Source organism: Dasypus novemcinctus, chromosome 16 (genome assembly GCF_030445035.2).
Source record: "Dasypus novemcinctus isolate mDasNov1 chromosome 16, mDasNov1.1.hap2, whole genome shotgun sequence".
Classification (NCBI taxonomy): Eukaryota; Metazoa; Chordata; class Mammalia; order Cingulata; family Dasypodidae; genus Dasypus; species Dasypus novemcinctus.
Window position 1 is genome coordinate 82,579,435 of NC_080688.1, and position 18,514 is coordinate 82,597,948.

The window sequence follows — 18,514 nt, forward strand, 5'->3', positions numbered from 1 at the left end:
ATAATGCTACATTTCCTTTCAGAAACAATACTACTATACAAAAACATGAGGACAAGCCTGTGGTATTTGCTTTGCTGCTTAGTTGAGATGGTGTGGGCCTCTCACCATCCTAATATGTACAAGGATGACAACTCACTTATACAAATTACATTAGAAGAAAAATGAAAGATGAATAGACATTTAAAATTAAAACTTGATGGGTAGGCCATCTTTCTAGAGCTAGCTCATTGTCATATTATTTTGTCACCTGCACAAAATGCATTTTTACTGACCCAATATTCAATAGGGGCAATGCTCAATTAAAAAGGTACAAATCAATAAAGGATGGTTGACAGGGAAAAAAAGATGGAGATATATATGTCCCAAAACTCTTAGACCAGCATTATTTATGTTATGTGACAGTGAGTCTCAGTGAAGTCAAAGCTTGTTTCATTATAGATGTCACAAAACTATTTGGTTCTAAGACTATTTACTTATCAGATCCTTATCAACTGGACCTAATGGTTATATGACTATGTGTCATTTGATTTTCATTGTGGTATTTCAGAGATTAATTATAAGCAGTCTGTAGATAGCTGAAAGTATTCAAAGAAGTTATTATTTAAAGTGATCCTGTATTGCTGTCATTGTAGCAAAAGTGGCACATTGCAGTTAGTGAATTATAAGAGATTTTAAAAATACTTGGACCACCCGAAGAAGTGTAATTTACACGCTTAAAATATTGGTGTACGCTGCCTTGTGCGCATAAGTGTGTGTGAGAGTAATAGCTAGTGTTCACCTAACCAAACATATGGTTGCTTAATATATTGAGTGTTATTCAACTTGGAATGTTATAAACCAATAATAATTGTTTAAATTATTCTTAAACTATTGAGAGATTTTTCTCACCTGTTCCCATACTGTAGAATGTTGTGACAAATAGGATGGGTGTAAATTTGCCCTCAAAACTTATTCTTAGCAACTAAAATAGAACACCTACTATTGTTATATGTGGCCACTGAGGAAGTAGCCTTTAGACAATTGACAGCTTTCTTTTTCTTTTTATATATTGAGAGGATATGAAAACAGTTTTATGCTGAACACCAGGCAAAAAAGGCTTATCCCAGTCTGAATGCAATTACATTCCTCTGGGGGAAAAAGAAATTTTCTATTAAGCAACCCAGTTCCCAGTTTTGCCCCTGAGGAGTTCATGAAACCAGTGGTCCTCTCCCTCAGATGTGAGTTAGGCTTTAAGTTTTAACCTCCCCCTAGAAGTTAGAACTGTAGACAAGAAACATTAGACATTTTCTAGCTAAGACTAAACATAATGGTCCTATGTGCGTAATAAGGAAGACATTGCCTTTTGGGGGAAAGATCACAGTCCAAAAAAATATTTAGGTAAGAGATTGCTATGGACTCCTTATGTTTCATTAGTAAAGATGCTCTCATACTGCTAGTTCTGAGGTCTATGTAGATCAATAGCAAATATTTTTTTCAATTAATAATATTTATACATATATTAAATATATTGGGTATATATGCCATTTTATATATTTACATGTAACATAATTAAAACAGATTCTGTGGCAATTTAATATATTATCATTGTCCAAAATACTTACATAATAATTAAATGGTTGTTCATTGTTAGTTAAAACAACTAATTCACTGCAACAGTGACAACTGAGTCAAGTTTCCATGTCAGGCAACTTGAAATTCTGAAATGCATTTCTCATATATCCGAAATCATAATGACAATATTAAATGCAATTGATAACAAACAGCAGTGACACTCACCAATAATTTCAGTGTTGTTGATTTCCATTAACACAGTCCTTATCATCTCTGGTACTTTTTCTCAGGCCATTAGATAACAACATGAGATCATCTCACATCACACCCACAATTTGAAATGGTGTTGGCTTATTATAAGTATAGATCATGCTCATATTTATTATTGTAGAGTATTTTAAGAGAAATAAATTGCTGCCCTCTTGATATAGATGTGTAGTGGACACAACCATTCTAAGGTCCACAGGATGGAGGAATAGAGTATGGATTAGAGTGGACTTACTGATATTCTATTCATGAACTATTGTGATTAGTAATCAAAGAAAATGTGGCATTGGTATGGAGAAAGTGACCATGGTGGCTGCTGGGGGTAGGGAGTGGGAGGAAGAGATGTGATGTGGGGGCATTTTCGGGACTTGGAGTTGTCCTGGGTTATGCTGCAGGGACAGTTACTGGACATTGTATGTCCTGCCATGGCCAACTGACTCGACTGTGGAAGAGTGTGGGCTATGGTGTGGACCATTGACCATGAGGTGCAGCGGTGCTCAGAGATGTATTCACCAAATGCAATGAATGTTGCATGATGATGGAGGAGGTTGTTGTTATGGGGGGAGGAGTGGGGTGAGGGGGGTGAGGGGTATTTGGGGACCTCATATTTTTTAAATGTAACATTAAAAAAATAAAGACCAAAAAAAATGAAAAAAAAAAAAATAAATTGCTGGACAAGAAGTAGTAGGGACAAGAGCCAAAAGATTACTTATGATTTCAAGTCACCGCAAATCATGTGGTTGGAAAGTGTGAAAGGGAGGAAAAGGAGAGGTCCATTTCCATGAACTTGTTCAGCTGACTGCCCATTATTCTAGATGAGTGGTCCGTTTTATTTGTTTATACATTGTTATTTCCTTAACCATGTTTCCATTATTAAAGATAATCCTCTCTGTCTGATATGGAGAACTCCTGTCCATCCATATTACCAGAGTTTTCTGTGCTTTATGTTATTAATATAATTATCACATCCCTTTGGTCTTTAAATGCACTAAAAATAATCAAAGTAAACAGAACAGTAACAAAAGGCAACAGCTCAAGAGCAACTTGCTACCTGTGTCAATGATCTTTGTTAGTATAAAAGTGGTAATTCATGATATATTTTACTGGGATTTGAAATTTTACAGGAGTCATCAAGACCGCCCTTCCCAACATGGATAGAGAGGCTAAAGACCAGTATTTGCTTGTTATTCAGGCAAAGGATATGGTTGGTCAGAATGGAGGACTGTCAGGCACTACGTCAGTCACCGTGACCCTAACTGATGTCAACGATAACCCGCCTCGCTTTCCACGAAGTAAGATGTTTTGTCAAATGGTGCAAGTTTAATAACTTTCCTCACTGGTCTATGAAAGTGTCTTTAAAAGGACTTTCTTCCCCCAGTACTTCTCAATCCAATGATTCTCTTACTGCATTCCTCCACTTATATCTTATCAGGGACATGATTTTAATTCCACTAATGTGGAATTAAAAGGGTATTGAAAACTGATAGAAGCAAACTTATATTTGCATATATCCTACCTAACTCGAATAAGATTTTTTCTTTCACTCACATTTTAATTAATAGACAATTATCAAGTTTCTTTATGTCTTTTTATTCTGACTTCATATTTTTTTCATAGTCTATAAATTACAAGAATTTACTAATTCCTAGTATTCTAATATGATTTATGAAATCTACACAACAAAATACTGTTCTATTTTTAAAGATAAAAATAGAAGACTACTGAACTTTTTATATTTAATTGCATAATGTGTTTAACCAGTTCGTGTACACTGAATATTCCTTTAGCAGTTCTACCACTTTTTTCTTGTGTAAACTTTCAGTGTTTCAAAATAAATCAGTCTGGGGAACCAGAAAACCACATGCCCTCATTTAACTTCTTTGACCAAAGAGGCTATTGACCTAACCAAGAAAAAGGAAAAAAAAAAATTCTCTAGGTAGAGGTACCCTGTTTGTAAAAAGAATTTCATCTGTCTCTCTTTGTTCCTGTTTATTTCTAAGTGTATGTGATACTTCTTTAGAATGCACAAGGAAATAAGGAAATTGCACCCACCACAAAGTTTCTAAAATACTTGTCTGATAGAAAGGTAGAACTAAGCTGTCTTACAACCAGATCTTAGAAGTGAACAGTGCCAAACAAGGAAACTTTCTGAGCATATCTGAATGCTACCATTTTTACATTCAACTACATCCTCTTTAGATAGTTCATTTTTATTTTACATATTTAAAAATATATATATAACAAACATGACATGCCTCCTGGAAATATAAGAAAAAAATTGACCCCAAGCTTAGCATTTTTTTCTTGAAGATAACCTTCTGGGGGCACTCGATGGAGCCAGGAATAGGATGGAAGAATGGCAGGGAAAAAGGCAATAACGCCCCGATGTTGTGATCACAGCAAAGCGAATTGCTTCTCTTTTCTTTAAGCCTGGAATGCTAAGAATTGACATTAAGAATTTTGTGGTTTCAGTTGTCATGCTTTGACAAGATAGAGTACAGGTTTTCTAGCTTATTAGATATTCTCCTACTTATGAAAATAAGGAAATCCAAGGATATGGCATTCGATTTTTAATTTTTGCTAGTGTTTTCTCAGCCATTCAATTACAATTGTAGACTTGAACTAAATGGATTTTATTTTGGACATTTCTAGATGTGCGAAAAGGGTCACTTAAGAAGGATAAGTATATGTTGTGATCATTTTTAAATAACCAGTAATTCTTCAGAAAATTTAGACAACTGCAAACAACAGCAAATCTTAGCCTAAAATGTGGTCCCTTCATACAGCTACCTTTCCTTTCTATATTCCTCCCAAAGAGGATCATTTCTTCTCTTTTTACAGGAAAGTTCAAATGCATCACAGTCTTACAAACTAATGAAAATGGGAGAGGGTCCAGTAAACAGGAAAAAGTAAATGAATAGCAAAACACAGTGATGGAGCATAGTGTTTGGAGGTGTTTCCTCATTTCTAATTAATGGTCCTTGGTTTATGATCCTCTTCATCTGCTTCCCCCACTTCTCTTACCTGCTGTTCAAATAATGCTACCTATGTCCTGTACCATTGTGCCATTACATGCAACCTAAAAAAGCACTCTTACCCTTGGCAAGTGTATGAGCCAAAAGAATATTTACATTGTCATTCATAAATCTCCTTGTCCAGTTTTCTGAAACTTTCACAGAAAAGATACATTTAAGCACATCTCAGTGTTAAGTTATCAGAAGTATGACCATCCGAAACCTCAACTGTACTTCATCAGGAGAATTTTTAAAATTACGTTGTCTTATTGAAGCGGGCATAGTTCTCATCATAGAAGAACAGCAAGGGGCATTCTTTTCTCAATCTTTCAGGAGACATGTGTTTCTGTTGTCATGTTGTGATTATTACCTAATGATCCCTGTCTGACTTCGCGAGGCTCTGTGGAACTTATTTGTCTCATACAGCTGTAGCATCTTATTATTGAAGGGGAACAACAGCACACTTAGCAAGATGGGGCAAAATAGATAGTTGATTTTTTTATTGGCAAACTTGATAAAAGCTTTTGTTCATTTCTTGTCTTGAATTTCACAGGGTCTTACCAGTATAACGTCCCTGAATCATTGCCTGTGGCATCAGTTGTGGCCAGAATTAAAGCTGCCGATGCAGATATAGGGGCTAATGCTGAAATGGAGTACAAAATTGTGGATGGTGATGGATTAGGGATTTTCAAGATTTCTGTTGACAAAGATACCCAAGAAGGAATCATTACTATACAGAAGGTAATGCTTTCTTTATTTTTATCTTTATTTTCTACCAGGGTCACAATACAGAGATTATTCCACTGAGAAGTCATTCTACTTTGATGGAAGAATATACTTGACAAAACTATATGGCCATGTGGCAATATTGCTATTTTAAATTTAGAAACAGAATGGTGCATTTATAGTTAAGTGTGAGAATCTGAGGAAATTTGAATGGCCTTTATAATAACACCCACTCAATTCTATTCTCTGAGTGAACTCACAGCCCTTATCAATATACTATAATAATAAGGCACATTGGCAAATGTGCTGTTTTCAGTGATCTGCTTGGAGAGATGAATATGGTTCTTCGTTGATGGTTCCACTAATAAAACTCTGACATCACTCGACTGCCTTTGTAAGCAAACTGGAAAGGTGCTCTGCATTCCTGAAAATAATCTAAAATAACCTTGGAAACAGAAACCAAAATTGTTGAGAATTTCTTCACTACTAATCATTCTTTTAGAAAATGTATATGTAGTATTGTAAGTACTTGAAGAAGTCATATAAAAAGGTTACAGGAAGAAGTCATATAAAAAGGTAAAATCTATCATAATCCCTAAAATGAAAATACAAAGGAGAGAGAAAGAAAATATAATCCAAACCAAAGACTGTTCGCCATGGTACATTGTAATTAGCTTCTAATACTGGCTTGATGTGAGGGAAAATGAACTCTTTACTCTCTCTGCTCTTATAGACATGATCTTTGACAAAGATTAAATTTTTAAAAATCAAAAGGAATTATGATTAAATATAACCTTATTATCTCAAATATTTAAAACACAAATAGTTAAAAACTGTAGGAAGATCTCTCTCCTCCCCCAGTTAGACCAGGAGCTTTATGGCAGTTTGACAGTCCAGGTGTATAACTTGTAATTAACACTCCTCAATAATTAACACGTATCAATAAAGGAAGTTATGTCTTAGTTGTTATAGAAAGCATATGTTTGATTCCAAGCCAATGGGCAAAACATTTCTGCAATTATTTCCAGTGGACAGCTGCTGTTTTAGCTCAGCTGGTGACAATCTGTGTAAAAAAGTTTTAATAACTAGGATAGGCCAACTGTTGGTAGAATGTTTTGTTTTGTTGTCTAAAATAAAAGGAATGTACTGAACTCTATTGCTGCTCAAATAGTTGATATTTATCCAAAATGAATCTGCTCATGTTCAGAAAACTTTAATACACAGTGAAATTCTTTTTAGTGAACACACACATATATTTCATATATTATAATGAAAAAAGCATAAAACATTGAATATATCTATACACACACAGATATATCAAATATCTATATATTTGACAATGATGTTTGACTTGGAAATAGAAAATAAAATTTATCCTCAATTCCTTAATATTTTCTGCAAGTTTTAGAGAATTATTTGTTAAAAAGGATACAATTTTTAAAAAATTCAATAAAATGTATTTAACCTAAAAGCATAATATCCATTTAAGAAATTGCAATGAGAAAAGCCAATTCTCACTGATAATATAACAACACAGAACATAAATTATTAGCAGTATTATTGATAGTCTGTATAACTCAGTGATAAACATCTGCCAGCCTTAGTTTTGCACAATTTACAGGTTTTATCTTATTTAATACTTATTTAATATCTTATTTAATACTTTGTAAGGTTGTTATTCAACAACCTCACAAATATATTCCCAGGAAATCAAAACTGAGAGAGACTGAGTCATCATTTTGTTTTCACCCAGCTAGTAAATAGAAAACTTGATTGAACATGAAGCTCATAAAAACATATGCTATAAGTGTTTTAAGATGTAAGATCTTTAATATATAAGTAAGTCACTCAGACTGACGGGGACACTAAAGGCTTGGTAACTCACCTGAAAAAAATTTTTTTAAATATAAATGTTGAAACATATCAAACCTCCAGTAAGAAGAGAGATGCCCCTGCCATCTTTACCCTCCCGTGTGTGAGGGAGAACTTGAGGATTGCTAGCAGCCAGAGGTGAAGTCCCCAAGAGCTGGGCCCATATGCCTGAAGAGATGAACCATATGCCTGGGCTCAGGGAGAAAGCAGAGCAGTGGAAGCCAGAGAGCAACCCGGAAAAAGACAAGCCATATGCCTGATCCTCCACACCTGGGCTCTGGGGGATGGTGAGCCCAAAGGGGAAGGCAGGAATCTTGGCAGAGATGGCTGCCATCTTGCTTCATCATGTGGCAGGACACCAGGATCATCAGTAGGTGACTTTGGAGAGAAAGCATTGCTGTCGACACCTTGATTTGGACATTGCATGGCCTTGGAACTGTAAACTTCTGCCCTAAATAAAATTACCATTATAAAAGCCAATGCATTTCTGGTAGTTCGTTTTGCATAGGCAGCCCTGCAGCAAACTAAAACACCATCTAATATTTGTTCTTCATTTCGCCTTCTTTGTCTCTTTCATACATAATATAAAAGATTATTAAGTATACAGATTGCATTGGATAAACTTGTACAACAAAGATGGTAGAAATATTTTGATCCTTTTACTGCTATGGCATAAAAAACCAATGAGAATTTTAAATTTCATGAAGTAATCCTTGTTCATTCTAAACTACTATAAGGTAGAGAACCAGATCAATCATTTAGCTATCAAATGTCAAAAAATCACATTTAGGTTTAAAAACATTTTTAGAAAGCATAGGTGTTGCATGCTAACATGTTTCATATAGCATTTTAACCTTAGTAAGACACTTTATATAAAGAAGCATGTAGACTAAGAAATCATAATGGTTTTTTGCTTTTAAAGATGTTTGTTCAAACTCATTTAAAAACATTATCATCATGCATTCTTTGCTAACCTTTCCAAGCCTAACTAATCCACCTCTGAATTCTCAGCCATAATGAAAGATTTAAAATAGTGAAAATTGTACATTTAGTCTAATGAATACAGAATTTTTTTCACTTGCAAAAATTGTTTGTGGTATTATATATTCTTTGAAATTTTAGATGAAAAGCTATTGATCTAAGGTTTTCTCATCTAGAACTTATTTTTAATATGTTAAACATTTTCGAAAACAGTATGTTTTCAAAAAATTAATCCCTATTTAACAAGCAGTTATGCTCAGCACTGGGCTAAGGAATTGTGGTAATCTAGGTCTTGTCTTGCTGAAAAAACCTTAAATAAGCTTCAAAATTCAACTCCTTACAGGGCATTCAAAGAATGGAACCGTGGGAATATTTATTGGAACCGTGGGAATATTTAAACTGGTTTTTGCCAGATACATATTCCCCTCTTCCCCAGTTGCATTCAAAAAGCAGAGTAGACCTTCAACCACTTTTAATTTCTGGATATAACTTGAATTATGTTACTTCTAGCCCTTCACACCTTCCCTGCTCCTGTACAACTCCCTCTCCTATGTTCTGTGTCCATCACCCCTAACTCTCATTTATCTTTCAAGCCTGGAAAAGAACTCCCATCCTTCCTTCTTTAAACTAAATAGAAGAATTAAAATTGGATTTGCAATGAAGATTGTTTTTAAGAAAAAAATAGTGTGTGTATGTGTGTATGCTTGTTTTTTCTATGATGATGGGAACTGGTTTAAATAAAAAAATGTCTCAGTTTCACCACTACCATAATTTTTCATAGACTTTGCTGTGCTCACAGAGATTTGATAAATGTCCAAGGTTCTGTAGAAGTGACAAAGAATGCTCAGGTCCCATCTGCCAGCTACCTAACTGGTCAGCCCACCTCAGTGCCCGAAGGTTTGAACACGGTCTGTGGAAGGAGTTGAATAATGGACAAGTAACTATGCTCCCCAAATAGAGAAAGAAAAGAGACTGTCTCACAGAGGTAACCAACTTTGCAAAGATGTCAGCATATGCATGAATTTCATTGAAGTATAATACAGAAGTATTGTGGGCCTCAAAAGAAACATTGTAAATGACAGAGTTCTGAACATCTCCTTTACCAGGCCACTATTAGTGAAAACATTCATGTAAAGTGTTTTGCAAGTAAAAGTAGATTACAATTAATAATTACTGTATTTTAGGTACAGCTAAAATAAAAGACTGTGGAGCAGAAAATTAAAATATGTGCTAATTCCTCCTGAACCCTTTTGAAATTGTCTATGAGAATTCTAAATCATTTCAAGCATATTTTTTAAGAGGTCTGTATCATAATGGGTATCGACATTTTAAAAATGTCATCACTTTCCTGATTAAGGTCAAATAGCACACCCTTTTTTTAGGTTTAAAACCTGGAAGTCATTTTAGGTGCCTTCCCCATCTTGATCCTATAAAAACTCAAGGCTATATACTTTTTCTTTTCCCTTTGGCATTATCCTAAGTGAGATTATCATTTTTTTCACCTCTAAACTATTTTAGTAGTTCTTTAGATGATAACCTGTTTCTAGCCTGTCTTTAAAAATGCTTCAGTCTGTCTTTCCCATAAATTGCTATTCAAAACTCAATGATGTATTTTTTATTATTTCTACTAATTTTAAAAGGCTTTGCCTTATAAGTAGGAAAATAAGACAAAGGAATAATACAAAGTAGGAGAAAGTAGTAAAATTATTATTATGGAGTAGAATTAAATGTTTAAAATTTTAAAAAAATTCATTGCATTATTGTCAGACTTAATGAGTGCTGTCAAATAAGAGCTACAAAATTAAGTTAAAAATCAATGGTTTCACTCTAGTTCATGAGAACAGTTGTGTGACCTTCTGACCTTCACCCTAACCACAGGGCTTTCTACCCACCAGGAGTTGTATCGGGAATATGTATCCCTCCAAATTCTCCTCATTACCATCCCTGAAGCCTTCTATTCCAAAGCAGCATAGTCAACTAGAATAAAGTCATTGTCTTTACCCCAACTCCAATTTGTTTTATTGTCATGAAACCAATAGTCTCTCTCTCCTGTATTTCAGAAGAGCTTCTTTTCTTATATTTCCACAACCAAAAGTCTCTTTGGAATGGTGTTCTCAGAATAAAGAAAATCTGAAATAGAGATTTCTGAATTCTTTCAGTCAGAACGAACAACCTCATATGGTCCTACAAGACAGGATTTTGATTTTCACTTTTCTCTCCCAAGAGATCATCAAATTGGGATCACATTCCATTCTAGGTAAAAATTTCTAGGGGTCTCTCACAGCTAGTGGGGTCTGCAAAAAAATGTATGAGTCCCAAAAATTAAAGGTTATTGCTTTACCAAAATGTAGTAAAATGGGTGGTAAAATTTGAAATGGACTTTTGAATCTGAGTCATAAACATTCTGAATAAAAGTAGTTCTAAAAGAAGACCAATGAGGTTTCCTTGTGTTCTCTCCAGAAAGTTTGTTTTATTTTCACTGAGATAAACAAAGAATGCTATGGTTGATCAATGAAAATGAACCATTCATTGATAGAACTTTTAGTTCCTCCTAAAATATAGGGTAGCATTTACCACAAGACTCCACTAGGATGTTAAAAGTTTTTTGTTAACCAAGGAAATTTATTCACTCTGATGATTCTGAATGTCTCTAATTTTTACTTCACATATGGGTAATAGAGTTCCGATGTCCATTTAGATAGTTTTCTCTGCTGGAATTAGGTTATATTTTCTGCCTGTGGACTGTGCTTGATAATCAGCTGAACACATTTTATCTCTATAGTATAATAAAACTTTAGTCTACTGTGTATTTCATAAAAATCTAATGTCATTCACATAATGGCCTATATTCCAGTTGGAGCAAATTATTACCATATTTTGAAATATTTACATGTGCCTTACTTGGCATGGGGTGAATTTAGGGGCAGTAAGGGAGGAACAGGAAACAGTATAGAAATAGAAAAAGAAATACAGAATTGTGAAAGAATCCCTTCCAGGCTGCTATTATTGCTCTAATGTCATCTGAAAAAAAAAAAATTATTAATATGACCAAATGTGCAGAAGCCACAGGGCTGAAGATAGGAAGAGATATTGCCATAAAAAGTTTTTACAAAGATCATTTAACCACCCTTCGCTACACTAAGAAAAATATGATTATATAGTTTAAACATAAAGTGATGATAATACTGCAGTGTTAAAAAGTTAAAGTAATGTACATGCTATTTCATTTGCATTTATGAGTGGCTTGATGATAACTTTTATAACCTGGATACAGAGGGCTTCAGCATTCACAAAGCATATATGTAAATACTATCCCATGCAAATGAAAACTTTGTTTTTTGTTCCACCTAGAATTCTTCCATTTTACATTTCCATATCATAATTAACAATTTTAGGAAATTCAGTTTTTGAGTTTTCCTTTGAGATATGGCAGTCCTCCCTCTAATGTACTTCACTTTTCAATATAAGACTTCAGTTGAGATTAAATATGGGGTTTTGCTTCTATAAAATACATTACTATGGAGTCACAGTACAATAAAAAATGAGCATTTTCAAAATTCATTTCGATGAAGGATAACTATACTTCCAGTCTCTGGCATGTGGCTGGCTTGTTTTGTGGTGCACATTGTCACACTATCAAGATAAAATATCTAAGATGCTTCATGCCAATTCTGCTCTGCTGCTCTCATGGTCTCCTCATATCCGTACTCTAAAAAAGGCTGCCTGAGGTTAAAACAAGTCAAGCCTTGGAGCAGCAACGCGCAGGGATGGCTGATGCTTGCAGCCTCAATTCACTGGGGGGGGGGGGGGGGGGGAGCTAGAGTGGCCTTTCAACCTTCAGCTCAGCTGCATAGGTTTGTAGACTCTATGGTTCGTTCTGCAATGATGACGGGCTTATTCCCAAAAGTCAGGTATACATTTCAGGATTTCATAAAATGGCTCCAATGTGTGGTATAGGAAAATCAAGCCAGCAACATTTCCATTTTAATTTTCATGCTCTCATTAAATGTTTCTTTCAAAGATTTTATTCTATTAATCTGACTGTGCAGGATGCATATTTCTGAAGAGAGCAGAGACATTGCTGTCATTTGTGAAAAGGAATACATTTTAGAGTATTTTAGTTTTAGAGACCAAGGTCTGATAAGATTAATATAAGCCTAGTAAATCTAATTTAATGATTTTCTAAATTTCAGATAGTTTCTACTTTATTCAAACCATTTTTATTATGTATGTATAAGTATATCCTAACATCATTTTTAATCGTTTTGTAAGTGTATGCATGGGTGTGGTTACCTGCTTATTTAGATATAAACTTTGCATAGTTAATATCAGAAATGAATTCAGGGTTTTACAAAGAAAATAAAGAATTCACTCTCTTTGAAAAATATTGAGAGTAATATAAATGTCAACACATGATTGAACAAAATACATTGTTTTTGAATGTAACATTAAAAAAAAAGACAAAAAAAAAGTCATACACCAAAGGAAAAAAAAGATATTGTTAATCTGTTAATTTAGGAGATCTTCTGCTTTACTGATTTTGACAATTATTAGGACATGTTCTCTGAGTGTTAAATTTATTTTCAGTCCATTGTGAACTTTATTTTGGTCAGCATAAGTAACAGATAATGCAATTTACCTTTATGTCTATGTTTTTCAAGATACATTAATGTCTATATCAGTTTCAGTGGGTAGGATTTTTAAAAAAAGATACATTTAATAAATAGATATGAGAAGAGTCAGTGACTTTATAAGGAAAGTCTGAAAGTCTGTTTCTAGCTTGAGTATCAAGATGCTGTTCTGTGAGAATGAGGGTGTGGAGACGATTAATATGGCTGGAAAGTATTAAGTTTGAGGAAACTTTACTCTCCAGGTGATTATGTCTAAGAGGTTGTGAATGAAGATTTGTAGCGCAAAGAAGAGGTCTAGTATGAATTTAGGTTTCTGAGTCATAAACACATGCATGGCAATTGAGAATATCTAAGGAACATGTTAGAAAGTAAGAGAGAGCAAGTTTTGCACATTGCTTGGTTAGACTGCAAAGTTTACGTTTGCAGGGCAGAGAAAGGCTCAGTGAAGGTATTTTAAGAGGGTCCAAAATAACTGATCAGAAAACAAGTACATAAAAATGCATTTTCAGATAAATAAAAGAAAAAGAATTGCATATATTATCAATAGGGAATGGAATTGATGGCCTCTGGAGTCTTTTAGATGACAAAGATAGGACAGAACTGATAAGGTAAAGATTACCATGGTCAAGGGACTGGAGCTTTTGATGAGTTCAAAGAAATTCCTATGTCTAAATTTGACCACTCCCCATTATTTAATTTGGTCCTTTCAACTACGTTTTGATTAAATTGTCATTGAATGTCAAAACCTGGAGTCACCAGGTCTCATTCCCTTCCTCTCCAGTTTTTTTTAACTGTCTGCTGCTACTTAACAGTCACCCCAAAGCGTGGTGCTTTGAGACAGTATTTTTAGCTCATGAATTTGTGGGTCAGCAGTTGGACCTGGGCTTGGGTGGGTACTCTAATTGTGGGTCTTACTTGGGCTCACCCCATGTGTAGGTGGTCAGTTACTGGTCACCAAGGTTGCTTTGCTCTGCGGAGGTAGCTTTCTGTCTGTTGGGGCAATAGAGGGACTGGACCACTGGCCTGTCATCACTCAGCAGGATAGCCTTGGCTTGTTCCAAAAATGGCAAGAACGGAAGTTGCCCTGGCTCTTAAGGCCTTTGCCCAGAGTGGGTACAGTGTCACTTCTGCCACATTCTATTCATCAAAGCAAGCCACAGATCAGCTCATAGTCAAAGAGCAGGGGAATGAAATACACAAGGAGAAAGGAGCTGTGAAGAATTATGGGTTGGGAAAGTAGAAAAAGATTTTGAGCCCAACTCTATCCCAGGGAAAGGGAGCCACCACCAGTGTACACCTGTTTAAATGGCAATGACTGGCCTGAGTCTCAGGCCCTTTGGCTTCCACTTTAGTCCTCTCTTTGCTATCAACAGCATTCACAAGGTGTCATATGGATCAAGATTAGTTCATTGTGCCACTCTTCAATGATGGTTCCTAGGAAAACATAAAATAAACTAGAGATTCTTAACCAGGGTCCCGCAGATCCCCAGGGGGTCCATGGGAAGATTTCAGGGTGTCCTTGAGCATGAATTTAAAAACTCAGGACAGCATTATTCTTGTGGGGATGTGGTGGTGTGGGTATGATGTATTTATTAAATAATACACAGTACAGTGAGGGCTTAGTACGGGGTCTGTGGGTTTCATCTGACTGGTAAAGGGGTTCATACAACAAAAAAGGTTAAGAACCCTTGAACTAAACTTTTTTTGGGTTGTAATCTGCATTTAACTGCCCTGAAAATTTTTGAGACCTTTTTACAGAAGTCATTGGGTACAGTCAGGGGTGCATGCTAGAAAATGTCGACCTCAGCCTAGTAAGGGAATCAACTAGGGCTGAAGGTGAACCCAGTTTTGGACACTGGGCAGGAATAGGGCTATTTGTAAAGTTAGTTTATATTTTTGTTTCTGGATTCACAGTAGGTACTTGTGGTAGACACCATAGTGGTCCTGTGAAGATGGCCATGTCCTAATCCCTGGTATCTACATGACGAAAGAGGTTTTGCAGGTGTGAGTAAATTAAAGACCTTGAAGTGGGGAGATTATGTTGGATTATCTGAGTGGGCTCAATGTAATCACAAGGCTCCTTAAAAGAGGGCAGCAGGGAGAGTCAGGGTCCGAAAAAGAGATGCCAGGGAAGAACCAGACATTGGAGTAATGTACTTTGAAGATGGAAGAAGGGCCTGGAACCAAGGCATGCAAGGGGGTCCCTAGAGGCTGGAGAAGACAAAGAAACTTATTTTCCCCTGAAGCTTCCAGAAGGAAATCAGCCCCACCAATGCCATCTAGGCTAGGCCGACCCCAGCATTCTGTGCCTGAGTTAAAATAATACATGATAGCAGTGGGCATTTTGTTAGTAACAGTCCTCAATTTATCTCTCTTTAATCTCACTACTACAATTCTGTTTTCTGCTTTTCCTTGTCATCATTCTGGATTTTCTTTCTATTCTGTTCTATGTCATCTCCTTAATGTGTTTTCTTCATTCTGCTTTTTAAAATTTACCTTCTTATTTTGGTGATTGTTACCTTGAGCTGTGTCTTGAAAAAGCAGCTGAAAGATGAAAGTTTAAGAACTGGTCAATCCAAAATTGTTGTCATTCTAACATATTTGAGTAATTTTTTTGTCTGAGTATAGAACTTTGGATTTTAAATAATTTTCCCTTGGAATTTTAAAGGCCTTGCTTTGAGATTCCTGGTGCTCATTTTGTGTAACTTTTTCTCTTTTCCATTTTTAGTGGTTTATAGACTCTGTCTTAGTAAAACCATAATAATCTTTTGCTGTTTATATTATTTGTATTATCCTGAAATTAAACACAGTTATCTGGGGGCAGGAACAGATAAGTATTACTCTCAGCAGTAACTGCTTTGGTTCCCCTGGACCCAATTTCTTTCCCATTCTATGGGCATGTGATGACAGCCGTATTAACAGATCTACAAAAAATAGGGGGCGGGGAGGATCATACTTTAGGTGAGGAACATTGAAAATAAGCACCTGGGAGCTTATATACACACTGTTGACCTCCTCCTCTCCTGGGGGAAGCAAAGACTCTTGATCTTCCGTACATTAACAAAATTCTCTTTGGATAAAAAGGAAGTTTCCCTAGTTCTGGCCATCTGGTAATACACATAAACTTCTCCTGAGAGGGAGATAAGTCATTGAATTTACAAACCCTAAAATGCTTCCAGGACTACAGGTCTCATCCTCGTTTATAAACACTTCCTACTAGGAGGTAGAGCTCTCAGAAAGATTTCACACTGTCTGTTCATCCTGTAACTTCCAAGGCTTGGCTTCTGGCCTGGTCACAGTAAAATTTGCCCAGAAAGTGCTAACCATGCAGACACCTAAAACACTTCACTCTCCGGCAAACCTGTGTTTCTAAATTGCATTTTACCCTTTGCTTTGCCAATCCAAGGGCTGGTAGTGGGTTGAATGGTGTCCATCCAGCACCTTAGAATGTGACCGTGTTTGGTAATAGGATCCTTGCAGCTATAATTAGTTAAGGATCACTCGGTGGGCTCATCCCACATCTAAGAGCTGTTATGCACCCAAAGATGAATGACCTTATATGAAGAGAATGGGGCAGAAAGAGATACCCAGAGGAGAAGGCCCTGTGAAGATGGGGGCCGAGATTGCAGAGAAGCACCCCGAGCCAAGGGACACTTGCTGAGAGCCACACAAAGCTGGAAGAGCAAGGAAGGACCCTCCCCTAAAGCCTTGGGAGGAAGTTTGGTCCTGCTGACACCTTGATTTCAGACTTCTGGCCTCCAGATCCCTGAGGAAATAAATTCCTGTTGTTTCAAGTACCCCAGTTTGTGGTAGTTTGCTAGAGCAGCCTGAGGAATCTGACACATGCACTTTTATTCTGGAAACACAAATCATTAATTTCTGAAAAAAATTTTCAATTATGATTTCCTTCTCTTCAGTTGATCTCTTCTTTCTTTTGAACTCCTATCATTTGAATGGTACACCACCCAGACAAGTCTAGGATCCCTTCCAACGCCATTGTTTGTGAGTCGTCTATATATTATACATATTTACTATAAATATATTAAGCAGTTTATGGTGTTACCTCTTGGTAGATAAGTCCAACCTAGAAACTGAAATGTGCTATGCATTTAGTGTATATACATTTGCAAAAGAATTTAATTGTTATAAAATACAAATATGTTAAAATACCTGCTTGATTGCTATTTTTTTATATTCAGGACTCATATCTAGGTTAAAATCTTAGAGGAAGCTGTATGGCTAGATGATGGATATTATAATTCCTGATATTTGTATCCTTATTTTATTCCGCATAGCCTGATTTTTTAATATTTTAGGCTCAAATGATACCATGATTTATTTATAGTATCTGTGAAAGATTCCCAGTTTACCTGTAGAGCACCAGGCACTTTCTATATAAGTGCATAAATTCTGTTTGCAAATATGTGAATGTTCGTTGATATACGGTCCTTATAATCAACTGTGCTAAAAGTAATTTCTTTAAAAAGGTAAAGTAATACCTCATAAAAATATAAAATAACATGTTAAAGATTGTATTTAACACATTGCTCATGTGGGAACTGATAAGATGTTAAAATCAGTTGCAAGTAAAGAGTCCTTCATTTATGTGGAATAAGGAAAGTTGCAATGAATTTATATATAAATGTGAAACAGGCTTTTTTCCTTGGAAGGAGAGAAGTCATTTGGCTACCCTGACAGAATTTTTTTCCCATTTCAGGAAAATCATTTTGTACAGCTCTGATGTTTTCTACAATATCTTCAAATAGCTCAAAAGGCAAGGGAAGACTAGAATCACATAATCAGAAGGGTGTGCTGTAAACAATATAGAGTTTATCCTTAGAGACACCCACCAATCTTCTTTGCTTTTTCTAGATTTGTTAACACCTACTTTTACTGGTTTTCAAATGATTTGTTTGGCCTTAGATATGTTTGTTCATTCAGCTATCAGGGAGTCTCTGTATAGTCAGATATATATCTGGAGAAATGTAAGATTAATAAATTTTGGCCCCAATCATAAGGATCTCAAAGTGTAGAGCAGTGAACCAGATATGAACAGCCAGCCCCCAGGAGAGGACACCCAGAGCTGGGAAGACCCTAGCGCTCTACTGCCCTTAACCCATTGACCTCCCAAAGTGAATCAACAGGGTGTGTCCAGATATGGAATTGTAGGTTTGTTTTTTCATATGTCACTTTGGAACATATTTTTACCTTATTTTCCTCTCTACAAAAGACTAACGTCTTGCCCATATCTGCATGTAATTTTCATGACTCACAAAATTTTAAGACAAAGATAACCTTCATATAGCAACGAATATGTCTCTCAATCCAGGGAAGGAGGAAAATAGTACAGCTGTGCATATTAAAGAAGGTATGTTTTTCTTTGTGAAAGTACTTAGTTTTAGAATGCTTTTCATTGTATTTAAATATACAGTACTCTTGCTGAGATACCTAATTCATGGCTGTAAATCACTT

The 18,514-nt window shown here is 35.7% G+C and overlaps 1 protein-coding gene across 3 annotated transcripts in view; it reads left to right on the plus strand.

The window, feature by feature from the left end:
• CDH7 (cadherin 7) overlaps nt 1-18,514 on the plus strand; it is a 130,920-nt gene that overhangs the window by 60,871 nt on the left and 51,535 nt on the right. For all 3 annotated transcript variants that reach the window (XM_058277868.2, XM_058277869.2, XM_058277871.1), the window contains exons 5-6: nt 2,943-3,110; nt 5,386-5,573. In XM_058277868.2, the coding sequence (XP_058133851.1) occupies nt 2,943-3,110; nt 5,386-5,573 (356 nt within the window). The remainder of the gene's footprint in view (nt 1-2,942; nt 3,111-5,385; nt 5,574-18,514) is intronic.